Source organism: Copadichromis virginalis, linkage group LG11 (genome assembly GCF_057382275.1).
Source record: "Copadichromis virginalis isolate Kocher_CV1m ecotype Utaka linkage group LG11, C_Virginalis_male_GT1.1, whole genome shotgun sequence".
In the NCBI taxonomy this organism is placed as follows: Eukaryota; Metazoa; Chordata; class Actinopteri; order Cichliformes; family Cichlidae; genus Copadichromis; species Copadichromis virginalis.
The window spans coordinates 32,820,640-32,839,707 of record NC_140628.1 but is presented as its reverse complement, the minus strand read 5'-3'; the positions used below and the strand labels follow the sequence as shown (position 1 = coordinate 32,839,707).

The 19,068-nt window shown below is 40.2% G+C and overlaps 1 protein-coding gene across 3 annotated transcripts in view; it reads left to right on the top strand.

Annotated features, from left to right (window-relative positions):
* bbs9 (Bardet-Biedl syndrome 9) overlaps positions 1-19,068 on the top strand; it is a 174,807-nt gene that overhangs the window by 98,114 nt on the left and 57,625 nt on the right. For all 3 annotated transcript variants that reach the window (XM_085472091.1, XM_085472089.1, XM_085472090.1), the window contains 2 exons: positions 3,353-3,602; positions 12,797-12,907. In XM_085472091.1, the coding sequence (XP_085328217.1) occupies positions 3,353-3,602; positions 12,797-12,907 (361 nt within the window). The remainder of the gene's footprint in view (positions 1-3,352; positions 3,603-12,796; positions 12,908-19,068) is intronic.

Sequence of the window (19,068 nt, the reverse complement as noted above, 5' to 3'; positions counted from 1 at the left end):
GATATCATGACTGCAGAGGGATTGCTTTTTGAACCTTTACCTGTCTCTTTGGGAGTCCTCCAAGGTTGTGTGCTAGACTCTGTTATAATTTATGTATTGCCAGCCTGTAATTCTGCAGTTACACCCAGGGTTTCTCCCTTTGTCAGACCTGATATTCCTGATGCAGTCCATAGGCTTTTTGAGGAAACTATTTAATAAGAAAAAAGAAAAAAAAGGTTTGTCTTTGTTGGTACTTCAACAGTGGAACATTGAAGCTATACAGGTTTAAAGGCCAAACTATTCATAACTGGTTCTGTTTGTCTAAGCTAATAATACCACATGTGCTTTATTTTAATGTGTTTGTTTGTAATGCGGCATAATGCGGAGTTAATGTATGACTCAAAAAATACTTTTCAGTCACGAAGTGTTAACAATTTAGCATCAATTTCTCTCACTCAGTGATGCGATTGGTATTGTTCTCACTGAATATCAGCTTTTTTGTGCACTCAAGAAAAAACAAGGTAAAAATGGCGTTTTAACATTTTGGATAATCATACATTCAGTGTTATTCAACAGGGTACTTTTATTTACTGATGTAATCCGTGTCTATACAGTGTCAATATACACAAAACTAAAGCTTTCCACTCTGAAGTGTTGGTAAAAGTTCAAAAAAGATTCCTTTTTGCTATCATAAACACAAGGAAAATAGAAGCTCTGTCATGCTTCTTTGCTGCTGCACTTGTACAACTTCTCTTTTCAAAAAGTCTTCAAAGACGACCCAATAATACAAAACCTCTCTTGTTTCTTGGTACAGAAAACAAGTTCCTCTTCTATTTCTGCATTAGTGGGAACTTTGCCGTAATTTATCGCTCTGGCCTTGATCCAAAGCCGCTCAGCTCCACCTTTCTTTGCTTCCTTTCTTCTCCTTCAGGAGGATGAATGTCTGCAGTTTAGGTTTAGAGACGTTTAATTTTCTTCCGCAGCATGTGGAACGTATGTTTCAGCGAGCGCGTGCATGAGCATGCCAAGTTTCCACAGAAACCTGCAGTTATGTTGTTCCATTTGATAACCTGGTGAGGTATTGTTGTAAGAGTAGGTCACCCACCTCTATCTCGCCTCCTCCTACCCCTCCTCTTTAATTTTTCTCCTTCCAGACTCGTCCAGTGTCTTTTCTTTACTCTTGTCTTTGCTCATCTTTCGGCTTTCCACATGTTTAATTTTTTTTGGTGTCTGCCTTTCCCTCCATCATCATCTCATCTCCTTCAACCCCCCTGACCATTTTCTCTCTCGCTCTTTCGTCCTCTTTTGCTCTCTCTCTCACACTCCTGCATTCTCTCTCTCTCTGTCGCTCTTTCCCCTGTGTCTGTCTGTATCTCTCTGTCATCATCATTACAGGGTTGATTACCTGTCATTATGGCTCATTAGGGGCCTATCAGCATGGCGGCAGGCAGGAGAACGAGAGGTGTGTGTGTGTGTGTGTGTGGGGGGGGGGGGGGTGATGGTGGAGGGGTACCTGTCAACACACCCTTACCCTCCCAACACACACTCACGCACATACCGCATCATCCTCAGACCTACCCATCTAAATCACCCATTCAAATGAGAGATTCTGGGTTCCCTGGTTTTTAGTAGGATGAGTTGGGTATATTCGTGTATGTATGCGTGGGTGAAGGATGAGAGATGGTGAACGGGGACAGCAAAAGACCAAACCCTCCTCACTGTTTTATTACTGTGGCTTTGTGTGTGTGTGCGTGTGTGTTTTCGTTTCTTTCGATTCTGAATGTCTTATCATTTTCTTGCTCTCTCATAAATTCAAAATTCAACAGGGCATCAAATTAAAAGGCTAAAATAGTTTATTCTAACTATTTGTCTCTTCTCCATCACCTTTCCAAAGTCATGCACTCGTGGTTCTTTCCTCCTCATTTCTTACTCTGTTTATGAGTGGATCTGCCTTGAATTAAGAGTTTAATGTATTCTGTTATGCAAATTTGTATCCTCTATTCTTTGCTCTAGCTTCTTTTTGCGCCATCCCTTTTTTACTTTAGTGAAGCACAAATCGAAACTCACACCTCCCAGTCTTAGTTCTACATTGCTAGTTAATAACAGAAACACAAGTTTACAATCTGATAGTATTTATTATTTTCTCTGAATGTTGATTTCTTGTTTCTGAAAACTTACTAAGACAATTACTATAATACAGGCCTTCTGTGTCCATTATGTCATTCTTCTTTCAGCCTGTATCTCAATAATTTAAACATACATTACCAGTCAAAAGTTTGAACACATCTTCTCATTTAAGCGTTTTTCTTTATTTTTACTACTTTCTACTTTGTATATACATATTGAAGACATCAAATATATGAAGCAAGATATATGGGATTATGTAGCAAAGAAAAAATTGATGAATAACTCTAAACTTGTCTGAAATTTTAGATTCCTCAAAGTAGCCACCCTTTGCTTTGTTGACAGTGCTGCAAACCCTTTTCTTAATAAGGGTCATGATTTAGTCACCTGAAATGGTTTTCAGTTCACAGGTGTGCCTTGTCAGGGTTCATTTGGGGAATTTCTTGCCTTCTTGGTTGGGACCATCAGTTGTGTTTTAGTCAGGTTGTTACACAGCTGACAGCCCTATTTGACCACTTTTAGAATTCATATTATGGCATTATGGCAAGAACCAATCAGCTAAGTAAAGAGAAACAACCGTTCATCATTACTTTAAAATTGCTAAAACTTTGAATGTGTCCCCAAGTGCGGTTGCAAACACCATCAAGCGCTACGATGAAACCGGCACACATGAGGACCGTCGCAGGAATGGAAGACCAAGAGTCACCTCTGCTGCTGAGGATAAATTCTTCGGAGTCACCAGCCTCAGAAACCGCAAGTTAACAGCACCTCAGATTAGGGCCCAGATAAATGCCACACAGAGTTCCAGTAGCAGACATATCTCTACATCAACAGAGGAGACTGTGGAAATCAGGCCTTTATGGTCAAATAGCTACTAAGAAACCACTACTAAAGAAAGGCAAAAAGGAGAAGAGATTTGTTTGGGCCAAAAAACACAAGGAATGAACATTAGACCAGTGAAATCTGTGCTTTGGCATGAGATGGATCACAGAGTGAAGGCAAAAGGGGCAAACAAGTGCTCAGCATCTCTGGGAACTCCTTCAAGACTGTTAGAAAACCATTTCAGGTGACGACCTTATGAAGCTCATTGAGAGAAGAGTGTGCAAAGCAGTAAACAAAGCAAAGGGTGGCTGTTTTGAAAAATCTAAAATATTGAACATGTTTTGACACATTCAGTGAGAATCTACAATGTAAATAATCATGAAATGAGTGGTAGTGTATAAGGTAAGCTTCCTATTTCTTTCCACAGGGTTGGGAAGAGAGCTGTGATGCTGCCGTCTCCCACCTCCTACGGACCTGCTTGTCACAGAACCCCAAGGACCAGGCTACTTCTCTGGCGCAGACAGGAGGATCAGTGCTGGGCCTCCCCAGTGACACTGCCCGTCTCAAGAAGCACATCACCCTGCTTTGTGAACGAATCGGCAAAGGGGGGCGTCTCACCCTGGCCTCTGAGGCTAATGTCCAGGTCCCTGCTCAAGTCCAGAATCTCGCTGTTCCTGGTGAGTCATTGGTTTACTTGTCTACATTCCACTTAGACTGACTCAAAATTAGACTCAAAATTTCCTTTTTAATACATTTAGGATGGGATGAAGCGACCCTGAGCCATCTTTCAGTTATGCTACTAAATACTCAGGTTGCCGGGCTACTTCAAGGCCATTGCTGCTGTAAATTAGCACTGTATAAATAAAAATGAATTAAACTTAAGGTAACCCTATTTAAAGGTTGTTACTCTGCCTCTCTGTTGAGTTGTTGGTTTTAGTATGGGATTATAGGATGGGAACTTCCCATTCATCATTTTAGTCAAAATACTTTAATTCTGCTGTCTCTTGCAGAAAACAAACAGTTCCAGCAATGTAAATACTGAAAGATCCAACTAAAGTATCAAAGAATTTGGGAGGGAACTGCATTGCTACCAGATTGCTGACTGAACAGTTTCAGTGGTAAAATCAGTGGTGTGTGTGTGTGTTGTAATCTGTGCATGTTATACTGTGTGCGTGCTGGTGGACAGCCTTGTAAGCTGGTCCCTTGGTGCAGATTTTAAGGCTCAGCAGGCAAAAACACGGACCCTATTCATTTAACACCTTACAGCCAACACAGAGACTCATATTTAAATGCATCAGTACACGCACCCTTGAAATAATATACACAGGTATGTGAAAAAAATAAGAAATAATACCACTACAAACAGGTATACATACACAGCTGCATAAGTTACACAGTGCAGGCACATGCATAAAAAATATACACTCACATAATTTTTGCGAGGTAGACACTCGTAAAATCATGCATATACATGCAAATACATAAACTCTTTCACTCAGGCACCTTATGGATCATTTACTCTTGGCAGAAGTTTTAAAGGACCTTTTGACAGATCATCAGTTACACTCTTCAAGCCCAACCCCTACTGCCTTTCTTACCTCCTTGTACTCTTCCTTCTCTTAACTCTCTTTTATAGTAAAAACCAAAATGTACACCCACCGGTCACTTTAGGTATTCTTTGCTACTATTGGGTTGGACCTTCTTTTGGCTTAATTCTTCATGGCACAGATTCAACAAGGTGCTGGAAACGTTCCTCAGACATTTTGGTCTATATTGACATGACATCACACAGTTAGTGTAGATTTGTTATCTGCACCTTCATGATGTGGTCCATTTCACCACATCCCAAAGGTGCCCTATTGGATTTAGATCTAGAGGCCAGAGCTTCTTGACATGGTGCTGGAAACAGCTAAAAGAAGATGGGTACGCTGTGGTCATAAAGGGATGGACTAATTAGCAACAATACTCAGGGGGCGCTGTGTCATTTAAACGATGCTCAGTTGGTACTAATGGTCCCCCATGCCCTTACAAAAGGAACAGCACCCTGAACTGTTAATGCAAGACAGGACGAATCCATGCTTTCATGTTGTTTATGCTAAATTATGACCATGCTATCCGAGGCAGCAAAAATCAAAACAAATCAGCTCTTCTGCTCTTCAACAGTCTTCTGTTGGTAACCCAGTGCAAAGTGTAGCCTCAGTTTTATGTTTTTAGCTGACAAGATTAGAACCCATTGAGGTCTTCTGCTGGTTATTTGAGTTACTGTTGACTTCCTGTCACTTCTCAATCCCTTATCATTGGGTCAATAGATATATGTATTTACAGACAGACAAACAGACAACAGACAAACATCTTTTGCATGTTCAGTATTTTTTATGTCTAGTTCTGTTTGACCAAAACCAACCAAATTTAGTTTAAAATTGACAGTTCGATTCTTTTCAGTCAAGACATGTTCTGTCTTATAAAAAGAAGTGGTTAATTCCTGGAAATCTGCATATTTTGCTGGTGTGATTTATCAGTGAAGATGTGGCCTAATAGCATAGGGGACATGACAGTGCCTGGTGGTGCCAAATGGTTTTCCAGGACCATGTTTGCTTGTTTGCTTTTTATTTATGCACATTCTAGGGTCTAGGGACAACGCACTTTAATCAGCATAATTAATCAGTGTATGAATATGCAAGTCATAGCCGCAGTGTTTAGTTTAAATTCTTGTTCCCTTGCCAGATGTTAAATCAGCTCATTTGAGTTTACTGCAGAGTCAGTGCTGCTGACACTTACTGTCCAGCAGTTTTAAGGTAAACGTGTAAATGTGCATGGCCACATGAGGAAGTTGTAATCCTCCACCTACACCATGAGATTTGTGGATCCATTTGTTTTTGAGAATTAGTACTGTACTGTGTGTGTGTGTGTGTGTGTGTGTGTGTGTGTGTGTGTGTGTGTGTGTGTGTGTGTGTGTGTTAGAGAGAGAAACAGAGAAAGAGGTCTATAAAGTGTTAAAGGCATGTTTATAAGTGATTATAGTGATTACAGTAATTCGGCGCATAGTTCAGTGGAGCCGAAGTCGGTCAATAAAGTGTGTGTGTGAGAGAAAGACAGAGAGAGGAGAGAGTGAATGTGTTTGTATTTACGTTTTCTTGTCATGCGGTCTCTCCTTTCTCTTTTGGTCTTCTGCCAAAATTGACACAGATGTAGACACCACATACACACACACACACACACACGCTGCACTGCAGTAAACAGGCGTTCGCTAACCCTGTCAGATGTTGCTTTTTCACCCGGCCGTAAACATGCACACTTGTTTACGTTTCCAACAACACCGACAGCAACCGTTTTACTCCAAGACCACAGAAACACACACAAACGCATACACACTGAAATACCGCACAATAAGTCTCACTTCATTGGTAGGGAAACCCAACAAAACACACACACACACTTCTAAGCACATTATCGTCTCTGCTTGTCTTTTCCAGAAGTATAGAGAAGGGAGGACCAGGTTTGGTTCATGCTGGTTGGTCAAATGCTCAAAATCTGGTTGAAGGCAAACTTTAAAATCTTCGTGGATTTCATTTAAAAAAATAAAATCTGTTGCAGTATGCAAAATGTATGAATGAGTTGAGCACTTAATGAGAATAGAGCCCATTTGGTCAATGGATAATGAAATATCTCTCTTGTAATAAATTCTTGTTCTGGACGTCACTTCAGCTACTGGAAAATTACAGGAGGTGGAACGGGCCGTGGAGTGGGAGCTCAGAGAAATCTGGTGATGCATATCCCATATACACTATAAATACTAGTATTCCAGTTACTAATTACCGGTTGCTATTTACACAGGCGGCAATGTTTAGAAACACAAACCAGCAGTTTTTTAAAAAGGTTAATCTAGTTTTACTGTAACCATTGATCTGACTTGTTCCACTGTATGTTTTGGTTTATTGGTTTCTGCGTACTGTAGTCTGTGAAGTATAGATCTAAATCTTGTAGTATAGTAGCATATGCAAGCCAGATATAACAATTACAGTATATCAATACATAAAGGACATATTAGGAACATTAGTATATTCCAACTGGGTGTGTAGTTTTATCTGGCTAACATGTATCCCACCGTATCTCTTGTTGTCTATATGTTTCTCGCTGCGTCATTTGACCTTGTGTCTTACCCTGATGACATCATTTGGACCAATTTGAAGCTTCAGCAGCTGTACTTTGTACACATACACACACCTGCTGAAATCAGGACTGTTTATCACATGGTTCATTAGTCAGCGCGCTGTCAGCATAGCTCTTCCTTCAGCTAAAGAGGTGTGTATATAGATGCCTGCTCCCACCCACACACATACATACACTATCTAAACAAGATGACAAGATGAAGAGTTATTTGACTGCATGAGCAATATTTTTTTTCCACAAAAAACTCATTATTGTCGTCAATCCCATCTGTGTGCTATGTCCTGTTTATTCTGGTGGTTTCTTCACTGAGGAATCTGCAGTTCATCTTGTATATTAGTCTTTTTTTTAATCAATGGCTGATCTCTTGTTTATCTTATTCTGTTGTACACTGCTGTTGTTGTTTCTCTTCTCTTTTTACGTTATGCCCCATGTTTCACTAATGAATCAAACCCTGTTTTATTTCTAGCATTTAGCATTTTAACATCCTCACTTTTTTCTTTCTTTTACACTCCTCTCCTAATGAACTCAGAAGAGATTGCTTATATTCACAGTCCAGTTAAAGCAAGCAGACACTCTATACACACACACACACACACACACACACACACACACACCCCTATAGCACAAGTGTGTCGCAGTTATTTTCACAGTGTTCCACTGGTAGCTGTGGTTTGGGGCCTGCATCTATTTTAGACTTAAAGAGAGAGGAAAAGATGGGCTGTGTTTGCATGAGCATGCACACACATGTATGTCTGTGTGTGCACGTGGAAGGTCAGAAGACACAGCAGAGATTGAACTACATGCACTGTGTGTAAGTGTAGGTCATGTTTTGTGTGTGTTCTTGTTCAGCTGTCTTTGTTCTCTTGCTGTGGTGTTCAAATTGAAGAGTTTTCCTCCACAATGCTATATATAAAACAGCAGAGTTCTATTTTTAGAAGAGATTGAACAGTTTACTGAAATTTGTTTAGTAATTCACACTTCGAGTTAGACTTTGTTTTTTAGGCAGAAAACTATAAGTATTCTTTCCTGAGCTGTTAAATATTCGTTGCCTAAAATTGCTTGTTTACATTTGTTTTTAGTTTTTAGTGATTTTATTGCAGTAGAAAAAAAATGTTTGCGGGAACGACTCATAATGGGGTTTTTTTTCGAGGTGCTTTTGCCGTACTCATATGTGGTTTGTAAGTTTAGACTGTGAAGACTAGACAAAAGATACCAGGTGTCTGATTCAAGCACACAACTTTTTTTAAAGAATCACACTTCCTGGATTTTGATGTGTGTTTTCAAAAGAATGTTGCTTTGAGGCTGTGTGTGTGCAGAAATGTGCAGGTCTAATGTACTGAACATTTATATATATGTGCGTACAATTATGTATATTGACGGGGGGAAGAAACGTAAAAGCCCACAGCCAAATTGCTGGTAACCACAGCGGCATAGTATCACCCCCATCTTCAAACCGCAGCCCAGAATAAAGCAGGAATGCACTGGTGTCTCCGTACTGCAAACCAAGAAAGAAATGTCTATTGAAAGCATCTTAACCCCTCAACCAAGCTGCCCAAACTGTTCCAAAACTGTCCTAAAGCAGCCCCAAACTGTCACAGACTGGCCCAAATGGTCCCACGCCGTCCCACAATGTCTCAAATCATCACAAAATGGCTTAAACTTTCTTCAAGCTGTCCTCAAATTGTTGTTAAGTGACCCAAACCATTCCCATATATATACAAACAGATCCACAAATGCTCAGATTGTCTCTTAGGCTGAACACATTTTCCAAACGTCCCAGACAATTTCCCCAACTATGTCTCCTAAACTTTTCTTGTACCTCCTAATAAGCGCTAAACTTCTATTTGTTTTGGGTTTGTTTTTTTTTTTCAGATTCAGGAGTTGTGTAGATATTTATTGTGTACCGGTAAGCACAGAAAATAGAAGCTCCATTGTGTCTTTAACAGGCAGAAGAGCTGACCATGCCGTTCCCATTTGGGAATCCATTCAGAATGAAGTATAGATTATGATAACTGTTATTTATACTGCTAATACTACTCATGCTTACACTTTTTCTGCTATTGCTAGTAGTAGTAGTAGTAGTTATATACTTGTTATTATAGTTTGTGGGTGGCCTATCCAAACAATGATTAAATAGGCAGTTACATCTATTCTATATTCTATTGCTAGTCTAAATCTTAAGATTCTCTAAAACTGATAGCTCATCAAATGAGATAAATATAGACTAACTGTAACAGAGCACAACGTCACAACTCTAACCAGGTGGTATAATACCTACTATTTACAGAATGAGGGACAGGCTGGAATGTGTTGGAGGTCAGTGGTAAGAGACAGTCTGTGTGTTTCAGAGTAAGTTGCTCCAGAGGTGGGCTATTTCCTTACCTTATGTTGATGTGAGAATGAGGTTAAAACACATACACACACCCACAGATCCACACATTCCCGTGAAATTGTAAGACAGCCTTAGAAAAACACCTTCCCAATTAAGAGTGAGGCATATCCCATTTCAAACAACTGGGAGTGTGTGTGTGCGTGTGTGTGCACGCCTCTCTGTGCATGTGAAGCCACAGGCTGTGCTCTCACCAAAGAGAACAAGATTGGCTTTAGAAAAGGCCAGGATAAATATTAGAGAGGACTTAGGATAATCTGCACTCACACATACTCACACAGATGTAGACTCGGTGGGGGAGATGGAGACACACACATTCTCAGACACCTTAAGGTAGACGCAATGGCAGACACACACACGCACACTCTGCTCTCATACATGCACAGACACACACACAAGACAAAGGAACAATGTGTGGCGTGCACATTAAATGAAAGTACCGTGAAACTGGACAGATTCCTCAGGGAGCCGCAGAAATGGGGAGAGAGGAAAGGATAATAGGAAGGAAGGAAGTGAACGAGGATCAGAATATGGGAGGATGAGAAATAAAGTTGGAAGGAGACAGAAAAAGAAGGGAACTGAAGAAAAGAAAAAGGGATGAGGAGTGGACAGAGAATGACAAAAAGAAGTAAAGGAGTGGAAAGAACGAAAGATCAGATGGCGACAGGGATAAAAAGAGGAAGAGGAGACAGAGAGGGGAGTAGAGGAATGAAGAAGCGATGAAGAGGAGACAAAAAGGGAGGGATGGAAAGGGAGGGGGAGGCTTGATGAGGAGACTGTGAGGTAGGACAGAGAGAGACAAGGCGTCCAATTCATCGGCCTCAGGAGCTCCCTAAATCCACACTGATCCATGGGATTCTAGCAGGGATTTCGTCACGCAGACACAATCACTCCTCTCACACATCCAGGTTCTCTCTCTCTCTCACACACACACACACACACACACACACACACACACACACACACACACACACACACACACACTTTAAAACCTGATGTTTGATGCTGTTATTTCATTGCTACATTTACCTTTCTCTGAAACATCTTGAAAGATTTTGTTTATATTACATATGTTGGTGCAAATATGTGTTGGTCATATGCTGGTCAGATGTCTATTCATATTAATGTACAGAATTCACCTGCTTTTGCACATGTCTCAACTCTGTATATTTTTATATATTTTATTTATTGTTTACTCTATTTAATTTGTAAAATATGTGTACACACACACACACACACACACACACACACACACACACACACACACACACACGTAGAAAAATATTTAGTATACACATCCAGAAATGCATATACTATTATATATTGTACATATATTTATTAGTTTCAGATGTAGCCATTCTTGTATTTTGCTTGTTTACATTATTGTATTTTGCACAACTCTGTTGCTTGTGAAGCTCGCACACAAGAATTTCACTCACATGTGCTGTACCAATGTACCTGCACATGTGATGTGACAATAAAAGTGATTTGATTTGATTTGATTTGACTTGGTACATTTACAAATGTAAATTTTCAAGAAAACGTATTGTTAAATAACTCTTGTTTCGTAGTTCACATTTGGTTTAGATTTGCATTTCTTTGTCTTTCTGCTTTTAGTTTGTTGGTAGTTCTGGGCACTTTCAGTTTTGTATTCTGGCTCCTTTCTCTTCATGATTTTATTCTCAGTCCTGGTTCAGTCTCCTTTTATAATTTGCACTTACATTTCGTTTTCCTGCCCTCCTGTGTTTTCTCTGTCAAGTATGCATATTTGTTCTCGTGTTTAATTACTTTCCGTTTTATTTTGTTAGTCTTTTGTCTCTTATGCTTTGTATTTAGTTTTACATGCCTTTGCGTGTTTTCTCAATTAGTTTCAGCTGTCCTCCCAGGTGTCTCCTGTTTCCCCTCATCACCTTGTATTTATTCTCTCAGTTTGTCTCAGTTCTGTCACGTCCTCCCTCATTCCCCATAGTTTTGTGTATTTAAGCGCTGTGTTTCTCTGGTTTTTGGATGCCTTGTTTCTACTCGGAGTTTGTTCTGTATTTTGTTCAATTTTAGCATTAAAGCTGTCTCTCGTGTCCTGCATTCGCCTCCACCTTTTGCCTGCTACATAGCAGCAGGCCTACATAACGTTATTAACAATTCGGAATCATTATAAACCATTAGAAATGAAAATGCAAAAACAATGTTCAACTTATAGGAAAAGAATGCTAACGGTGACATCTTAAATATGGTATGAGTCCTGTCTCGTCAGCTACTTCCGCTGATTGTTATACATGTCTTTTCTGTTATTTGTAAATGTTGATTTAAATAGAAAACATAAGACTAAATAGCTTAATTATTACCCAATTGCTATGAAATGTGATTTGGTGCAACATTTTGTTACAGGTCAGACACTATAACACTTGGATTATTACCAATCATAGGGGCTTTAATTGGGTAACATATAAATGGCTTCTACAGGCCAAAGACATTCAATTGGTGGGGTTAGGTTAACTGGTGATTCTAAATTGCTGTCCAGGGTGTACCCCGTCTCTTGCCCTAAGACAGTTGAGATGGGCTCCAGCCCCCATGCGACCCTGAATTTGATAAGCGGAAAAGGATGGATGGATGGATAAATTAAGATGGAAATGACTGAAAAAACAGCCACACCCATCGTTTGCAGCAACCACTTGCAGAGTTTTATGTTGATAATCGTTCATTGGACAAAACATGCAAATTTTTATATGTATCACATGTACACGAACATTCAAACATTAGGTTGGATTTACGTGCATAAAAATGATAGTACATTCCCTCGATCATGCAGTTTGTGGATACAAATACACAGAATAACTGCAATGTATTTGAAGTAAATATTTTGATCGATTGCAATATAGATATTACAGATCTGTGTACCCTAGGCAGTATATGGGCTAGATTTCATCAAGTTTGAACATGTTGTCTAGGGTTAGGAGTTTGGGAAAAACATGCAGACATACTTATGCTTTTAATGTGTAGGGAAGGATTAGCTACTTTGTATTTAGAACACATTAGTTACTAAGTAATGAATGTAATGAAATAATATAGGAATTCCTAGTTATTCCATACATTGACAATCTAATCAGGACCGCAACTGTGCTGCTCCTTGGATACAAAGATTTATGTTGTTCTGGCAACCCAATGGCTTTGCAGCTCAGAGGATCAAAACTGAAAGCAAACTTTATCTTCACAGACACTGTGTGTCATAACAATGTGTTTTTAAGAAAAAAAGAAGGAAAAAAAGACTTGTTGAACTTATTTTTGTAATGATTTTCCTTCATATCTTTCACTCAGGAGGTGTTGAGCCCATAGCAGAGCTGGCTGGTGATGGGGAGGAGATTGAAGTTCCACAGGAGGCGACCAAGTTCATTAAGAAGAAACAGCCATCTAAGAAAACCAAGAAAGGTAGGATCACAAACTCTATTTCCTTCTTTTGTCTCTTTATTTGGAGCTGGATATTCTCCAGCTCTTAGGCTCATCCGTGGCTCTGCTTCTTCTTGTCACACTTCCAAGCAGCCCATATCACCCCAGCAGTACATCCGCTGCATTGCTCCCAGTTTTTTACTGAATCCTAACCGGAGGCCTGACAGTGATATCTGTTCTCTGTCTGTCACACTGTTGTAATCCACCTCTGTTTTCCTCACAGCATCATGCGCTTTCTCATCTGTTATTTGTATGTAACGCTTTGACTGCTGTTGGCTCGTGGTCTGGAGAATCTGCATGGTTTTGATTCTGATCTGTGCCAAAAGATCAAATCAAACAGCAAATTTGGTTCTTCGGCTACAACACAAATAACTGTGCTTCCTTAGGTTTGTTGATTGTTTCTGTTTAAACCTGTCTCGCGCAGTTTTGTTGGTGTGACTTACAGTATGGGCAAAGTTTTAGATTAATGCTAACAGCTAAATCCTGGCTGGCCTTCTTCCATTGCTGAATTGCTTACAGCAGGCAGTGGATTTATATTTTTTTGAAAATGTACTAGAGAACAGTTCCTGGTTATAAAACAAAAGTCTGGAGTGTCTCTTTCAATCAGAATGATTGGAAAACACCCCCCCCCCCACATTATGACAGGAGATGTTAGATCATGTCCATCTGGTTTACAGTTACCAGGACTTCACTCTCATTTTGTGCTGGGTGTTGGTTGTATTAAGTTCTCACTTTCTTTCCATCCTTCTGGCTCGGCTCTGAGTCTGTTCTTCTATCTATGAGCCTGCACAGGAAATATCTGATTAGAAGAGAAGATATGTGGTCTTGAGTAGAGCTGTGTATTGTGACTATATTTATTGTTCTAATCAAGTGAGTTCTCCTTTCATTCTCTTCCTGCGATTCATCATCCTTTTATTTCTTTTCATTCAAGTTTTTTTCTTCTTTCCTTTCCTCTCTGCTTTTTTTCCCCTCTCTCAGTTACTTACCAAATTAGTTTAATCTGCGATGATATAACACATCATTTGAACCCACACAGAAAGACACTGGCCTTAACACAAAAACAATAAATACATATTGTTTCCGAGCTCCTGCCTTTGTCACACATACATATACACACACACATGGACCCACATACCCAGCCTCCTGCCAGAAAGGGGCTTCTGGTTTGCATTGAGTACAAATCCGAGTTTTATGACAGTTTGTCTTTTCTAAACCAGGGTGGATAGATTCTCTTTGATGAGCTCTACTTTCGTTAGCGGTTGGGGTGGACGTGTGTGTTACCGTGCACGTACGTGTGCACGCGTGCGGTTAATCCACTCAGGCGTCACCGCTAATGAGAAGGGGAGGTGTGGGAGACACCGAGAAGGCGACACAGGGATCATTAGATACCCACACATATACATACAGTACAGCTATACACACTCACGCACGCTGACACACACACGCACACGCACAGCCAGCTTGTTTGTCAGAAGTCTGTGCTCTCTGAGCTTAGATATATGGCTTTCAGGCACACAAGGGGGTAGATGTTGAGGGTATGATATGCCTTTGTTCTTAAATGTGTTTCGGCACTTTTTAAGTCTTGAAAATTCAAGTCTACCATAAAGGAATTACAATCAAGAAATATATAAATATTACAAATAAACATGTATTTTTGTTTAGAGACTTTAACAATTTCACCTTACTAATTGCAAAAATTACAACGACAAAAAAAATATCCAACAGTTGCATTAATTTTGAAATGATGTGACTTAAAGAAAAAAAACACTTTGGTAAACTGCAGCCTAGGAATGACTAAATGACTTAAGCAGATCATTTATATTTCCTCTAAATATTTCTGTCCCATCATGAATGCACTCTTTCCTCAACGAAGGTTTCTTTAATTACTTTATTTATGTAACCCCTCAAACCTCACCAAAATATGCATGTGACATAAAATCTCATTGTATTTTAAAGAAATACTTGGGATCTGCTTTTTTCATTAATTGTGGTTACATGTTTAAACCAAACCAGCTTTGCTGTCTTTGAAATGTGCCAGCTAAAAGCATATAGGCACTAAATTAGACTAGAAAATGTCTGTGTTCTCTCCTGTCCTCAACCTGGAGCAACAAAGTTTTTTTTTCTAGCTTTTGTGAGCCTGTCTGATAAAAGTGCTCACTATTTCACAAATGTGATATCTGTAAGTATCAGTATATTGAATTACTATATTGCATTTCAATGAGCCAGTGGGAAACTGTGAGTAAATGAATCAGGAAATACTGATGTGAGATTTTATGACTGTAAGCAACAACCCACAGTTACCAGCTGTGTGTGGACTGGAGCCCAGCAGGATCAGAGGTCACTTGCAGTGGCGATGCACCCTGCTGCCGCCAACCTGCTGCTCCGGAACAACTGCTCATTTTCTGAAAGCAGTATAGCACTTGTAATATTGCATTTATTAGCTGCACTGAGCTCATATTGTCTGTCTGATGAGCCAGAGGTTTTATATCAAAACAGAGACTTAACAGTGCTTCCCTTCTGTGGCTTTCTCTCTTTCTCCCTCTCTCTCTCTCTCTCTCACACACACACACACAGACACACACACACACGTCACTTTTGCCAGACATGATTGAAAAAAGCAAAATGAAAATGATCCCCAATTAGTAATGTTTGTCATGGAAACCTCCACAGCAAGTCTGTGGTTTGCGCTTAAATTGAGAAGAGGAAGGAGGGACGAAGGGAATGAGGGAAATGATTTAGGGAAGAGAGGAAGGGGAAAGGAGGGAGTGGGGGGGGGTTCCATCATGTCCAGACTTGTCCTGTAGCTGCCACTCCTCCTCCTGATCAGACAGAAAGACAGAGGGAGAAAATAAGAAACAGCAGTGGCTTGTAAAGCCCTTTCACATAATAATGTGATTGTTTATTAAACTTTGGAGTGAAAGTCTCTGCAGTCTGTTGGTGTTGCTCAAGGACATTTCAGCATAGAGGATGTTTCCATGTTTAAAGGCTTAACTCGGGAAAACACTGCCTGCAATTCACTATAACAATTCACTGTGCCACCACAAAAACTAATTTTGTTAGCATCATGCTTAAGTCGTTACAAGATTATTTTTTTATGCTTCATGCACAAGCCTACATGAGGTTTTGAGTGTTTATTCTTCACATCCTTGTTTTGTGTTGAGTCAGTGACCTTTGTTTCTGTCAGCTCGTATAAATAAGATGATGCTGAAAACAAACACATGGCACAAATAAACATAAGGTTTCTTTCTCTTTTTTTTTTTACCCAAATATGAACTTTACCAATGACCATTAATCTTTCAGTACTGCCTTGTGCAAAAGCAGATAATTCAGTTTATTTGTCATAGCCACTAGTGCTTAGAAAATAACCTGAAGCTGAGCGTCCTTAAAACAAAAGAACTCATAATAGACTTCAGAAGGCTCAGACAGGTCCACTCCCTTCTCATTATAAATGGTGAATGGGTAGAATCTGTCAACCTTCGTTTCTGGGCAGATCTTACCTGGACCCACAACAGCAATGCTCTGGTAAAGAAGGCCCAGCAGCAGTTGCACTTCGTGGATTCCTGGTTGTTTGATACACATGAGCCATAACTGAAACACGAAGGCGGCGCAGAGAGTAATTAACACCGCCAAAAAAGGTCATTCACTGCCCTCTGCCACCCCTGGAGACTATCGCCAGATCCTCCCGTCTCAGGAAAACCAGGGCCATCGCAGGTGACCCCCCTGCACCCCCGCCCACAATCTGTTTGACCCGGTCGGTGCCTCAGGCTAGTCAAGTTCCACACCTCCACCTGTCAAACAGCTTCTTTCCCTGGGCCTTTCTGACCGTCAATAACCACTATCACCCCACACCCCACCCATGCCCACCAACCTCACCAATCTGAGCCATGGTCTGAGTTACCCTCATCACTCAGGTCACTCACACATACTCTAGTCAGACCAAGTCTTTTCTTTGCACTACCTATTTATTTCTGCTGTCTACTATCTATATTTTATTCTGACACAGTTGGTGTGGAGCACCAACTATTCAAGAACACAATATTGTATTGTATTCTGTTCTATTCTATTCTAAATTTTACATCACTTGGTGGCTGACCTGGAGTAAATACTGTATCTGTGGTATCAGATGTGCCATCTGCTTATTACATATCATGCCAGTATATTGGTGATCTTCTGTCAGTGGTTTATGTCTGGCCCAACACGTACAGTAGTATTTTTGTCTTATGGTGGCAAAATGCCAAAACTGCCTTTGGGTAGAAAGGCTAGCTCGTAAATCCCATAAAACTAAAAAGCAGGGTGGTAGAGAACAACTCAGCTTAAAGCCCACATGATGCAGACAAAGACACACACAACTACCTCCGTCTTCCGCCTACCTGTCTATGACTTAAAAGTAATTAGGCACTGTGCCAAAGCCCACACTACACACAGGCCTTTCTGTTAGAGTGCATGGCAGCCGGAAAGCACATTTGGTTGACTTGAAAGGCATCAAAAGGCATCTGAGAGCAGGACAGAGGAGGAGAGAGAGGGTGAGAGAACAGTGGAATAAACTCTCTTTCCTTTCCTTGAAAAGGTGGGATGAAAGAGAGATGAAAGAGAGAGTGTCTACCTTCTTCTCTTTCCTGGTGCTGCATCTTTTTTTGTTGTTGCTCTGCTGCTCCACCCCTAAAGCCCACCTGGGATCACAGACATGATCCAGAGCAAGGACACACACACACACACACACACACACACACACACACACACACACACACACACACACACACATGCACATATACACAAATGACAACTTGTAGGCACATACAACCAACTAGGAAGCTATATACAGATTGTGTGAACACACACATGCATTTTTACATATCTTTCTTTATTAGAAGAGGAGATTGGACTTGAACTCAGCCCTAACTGTGAGTTCGGTCTCTTACCTCATTTCTCTCCTCGAGTCAGTAGAGGATTCATTAGGTACAGTGTCAGTCTGTGGTCATTGATCTTCTTTAGCCACACCATTATAGATTTATGTTATTAGCAGCAGCAATTAGCAACCATGATAGGGCCTTGACCTTTTTTACTCAGATCTTCAGAAATCCTGGATGTGTATACTGCCATCAAACATCAGCCCTTAACTCCCACAATCATTAGCGTGTTCTATTGGTTATCGATAAAGGTCATTCTGGCATGTCAGTATTGCTTGTGCATCTGGCAGTTTGCATTACCTATTTACTTTCACCCCTTTGAATGTACTTTCTGTATTAGCTTGAAAAGGTTTGTCGATTATGCCTTGAATCCAGATAAAGGCTGTTGCACATTATTGACTCTTTGTAACAGTTAGAAAGAAACAAAAACGAGTGGAAAGAAAATCTGCATTCACACATGAGGTCTGGACAAAATCCAAATCATGTTGCTCTTTCTCACATGTAGAGCACAACAAGGGATTTTCCATCTTAGATGGATTCCCACTATAGGACACTTTACTCCCACTCACTGTGTGAATTTGTGCTGAGTTTGAATCCAGTCGGTCATTACACAAGGGAGCTGCAAGATAGAGTTCATTATAATTTTTGTCATCCTGCTGATTTAGACATTTGTATTCCTAATAATGTCTGCATTGCATTTGTGAAAACCCCTACAGATGAGACAAGCGGATGAATCAGCCTTCAAGGTTATCAGTCATGTAAAATTCCCAATGAAAGGTACCCTGTTTCAAACAAGACATCCTAGTAAGTAAACACAATTAGCATTTCCCTGTGTTCACATCATCTAAAGAACTGTGAAAATGTGTCTAATAAATCAGCAATTCAAAAATAAACAAAACAATGCACACATCAAAGACAGCAAATGCGTTTTTTTGTACTTTGCAGCTGAGCAGCTCAATATTTTAGTCAACATTTCATTGCTTGGCTCATCAGCAAGATGTGTTGACAGGAAAACAAGTAATGTTCAATTCAGAGATGTTTTGAAGCTCTTTTATGTGATGATTTGGAACAGAAAAGCTTGTAATCCACACGACTATGTGAGTCTTTAGTTTTTTGGCACATAGTGTTCTTGTATTCACACACCGAGTTGGCCATGCTCCATACCTTCATCGCCGAGGTCGCTGCAAGGTGCTGTTTGTTGGTAACCCCTGAAATAGATGTTGGACACCAGATGTC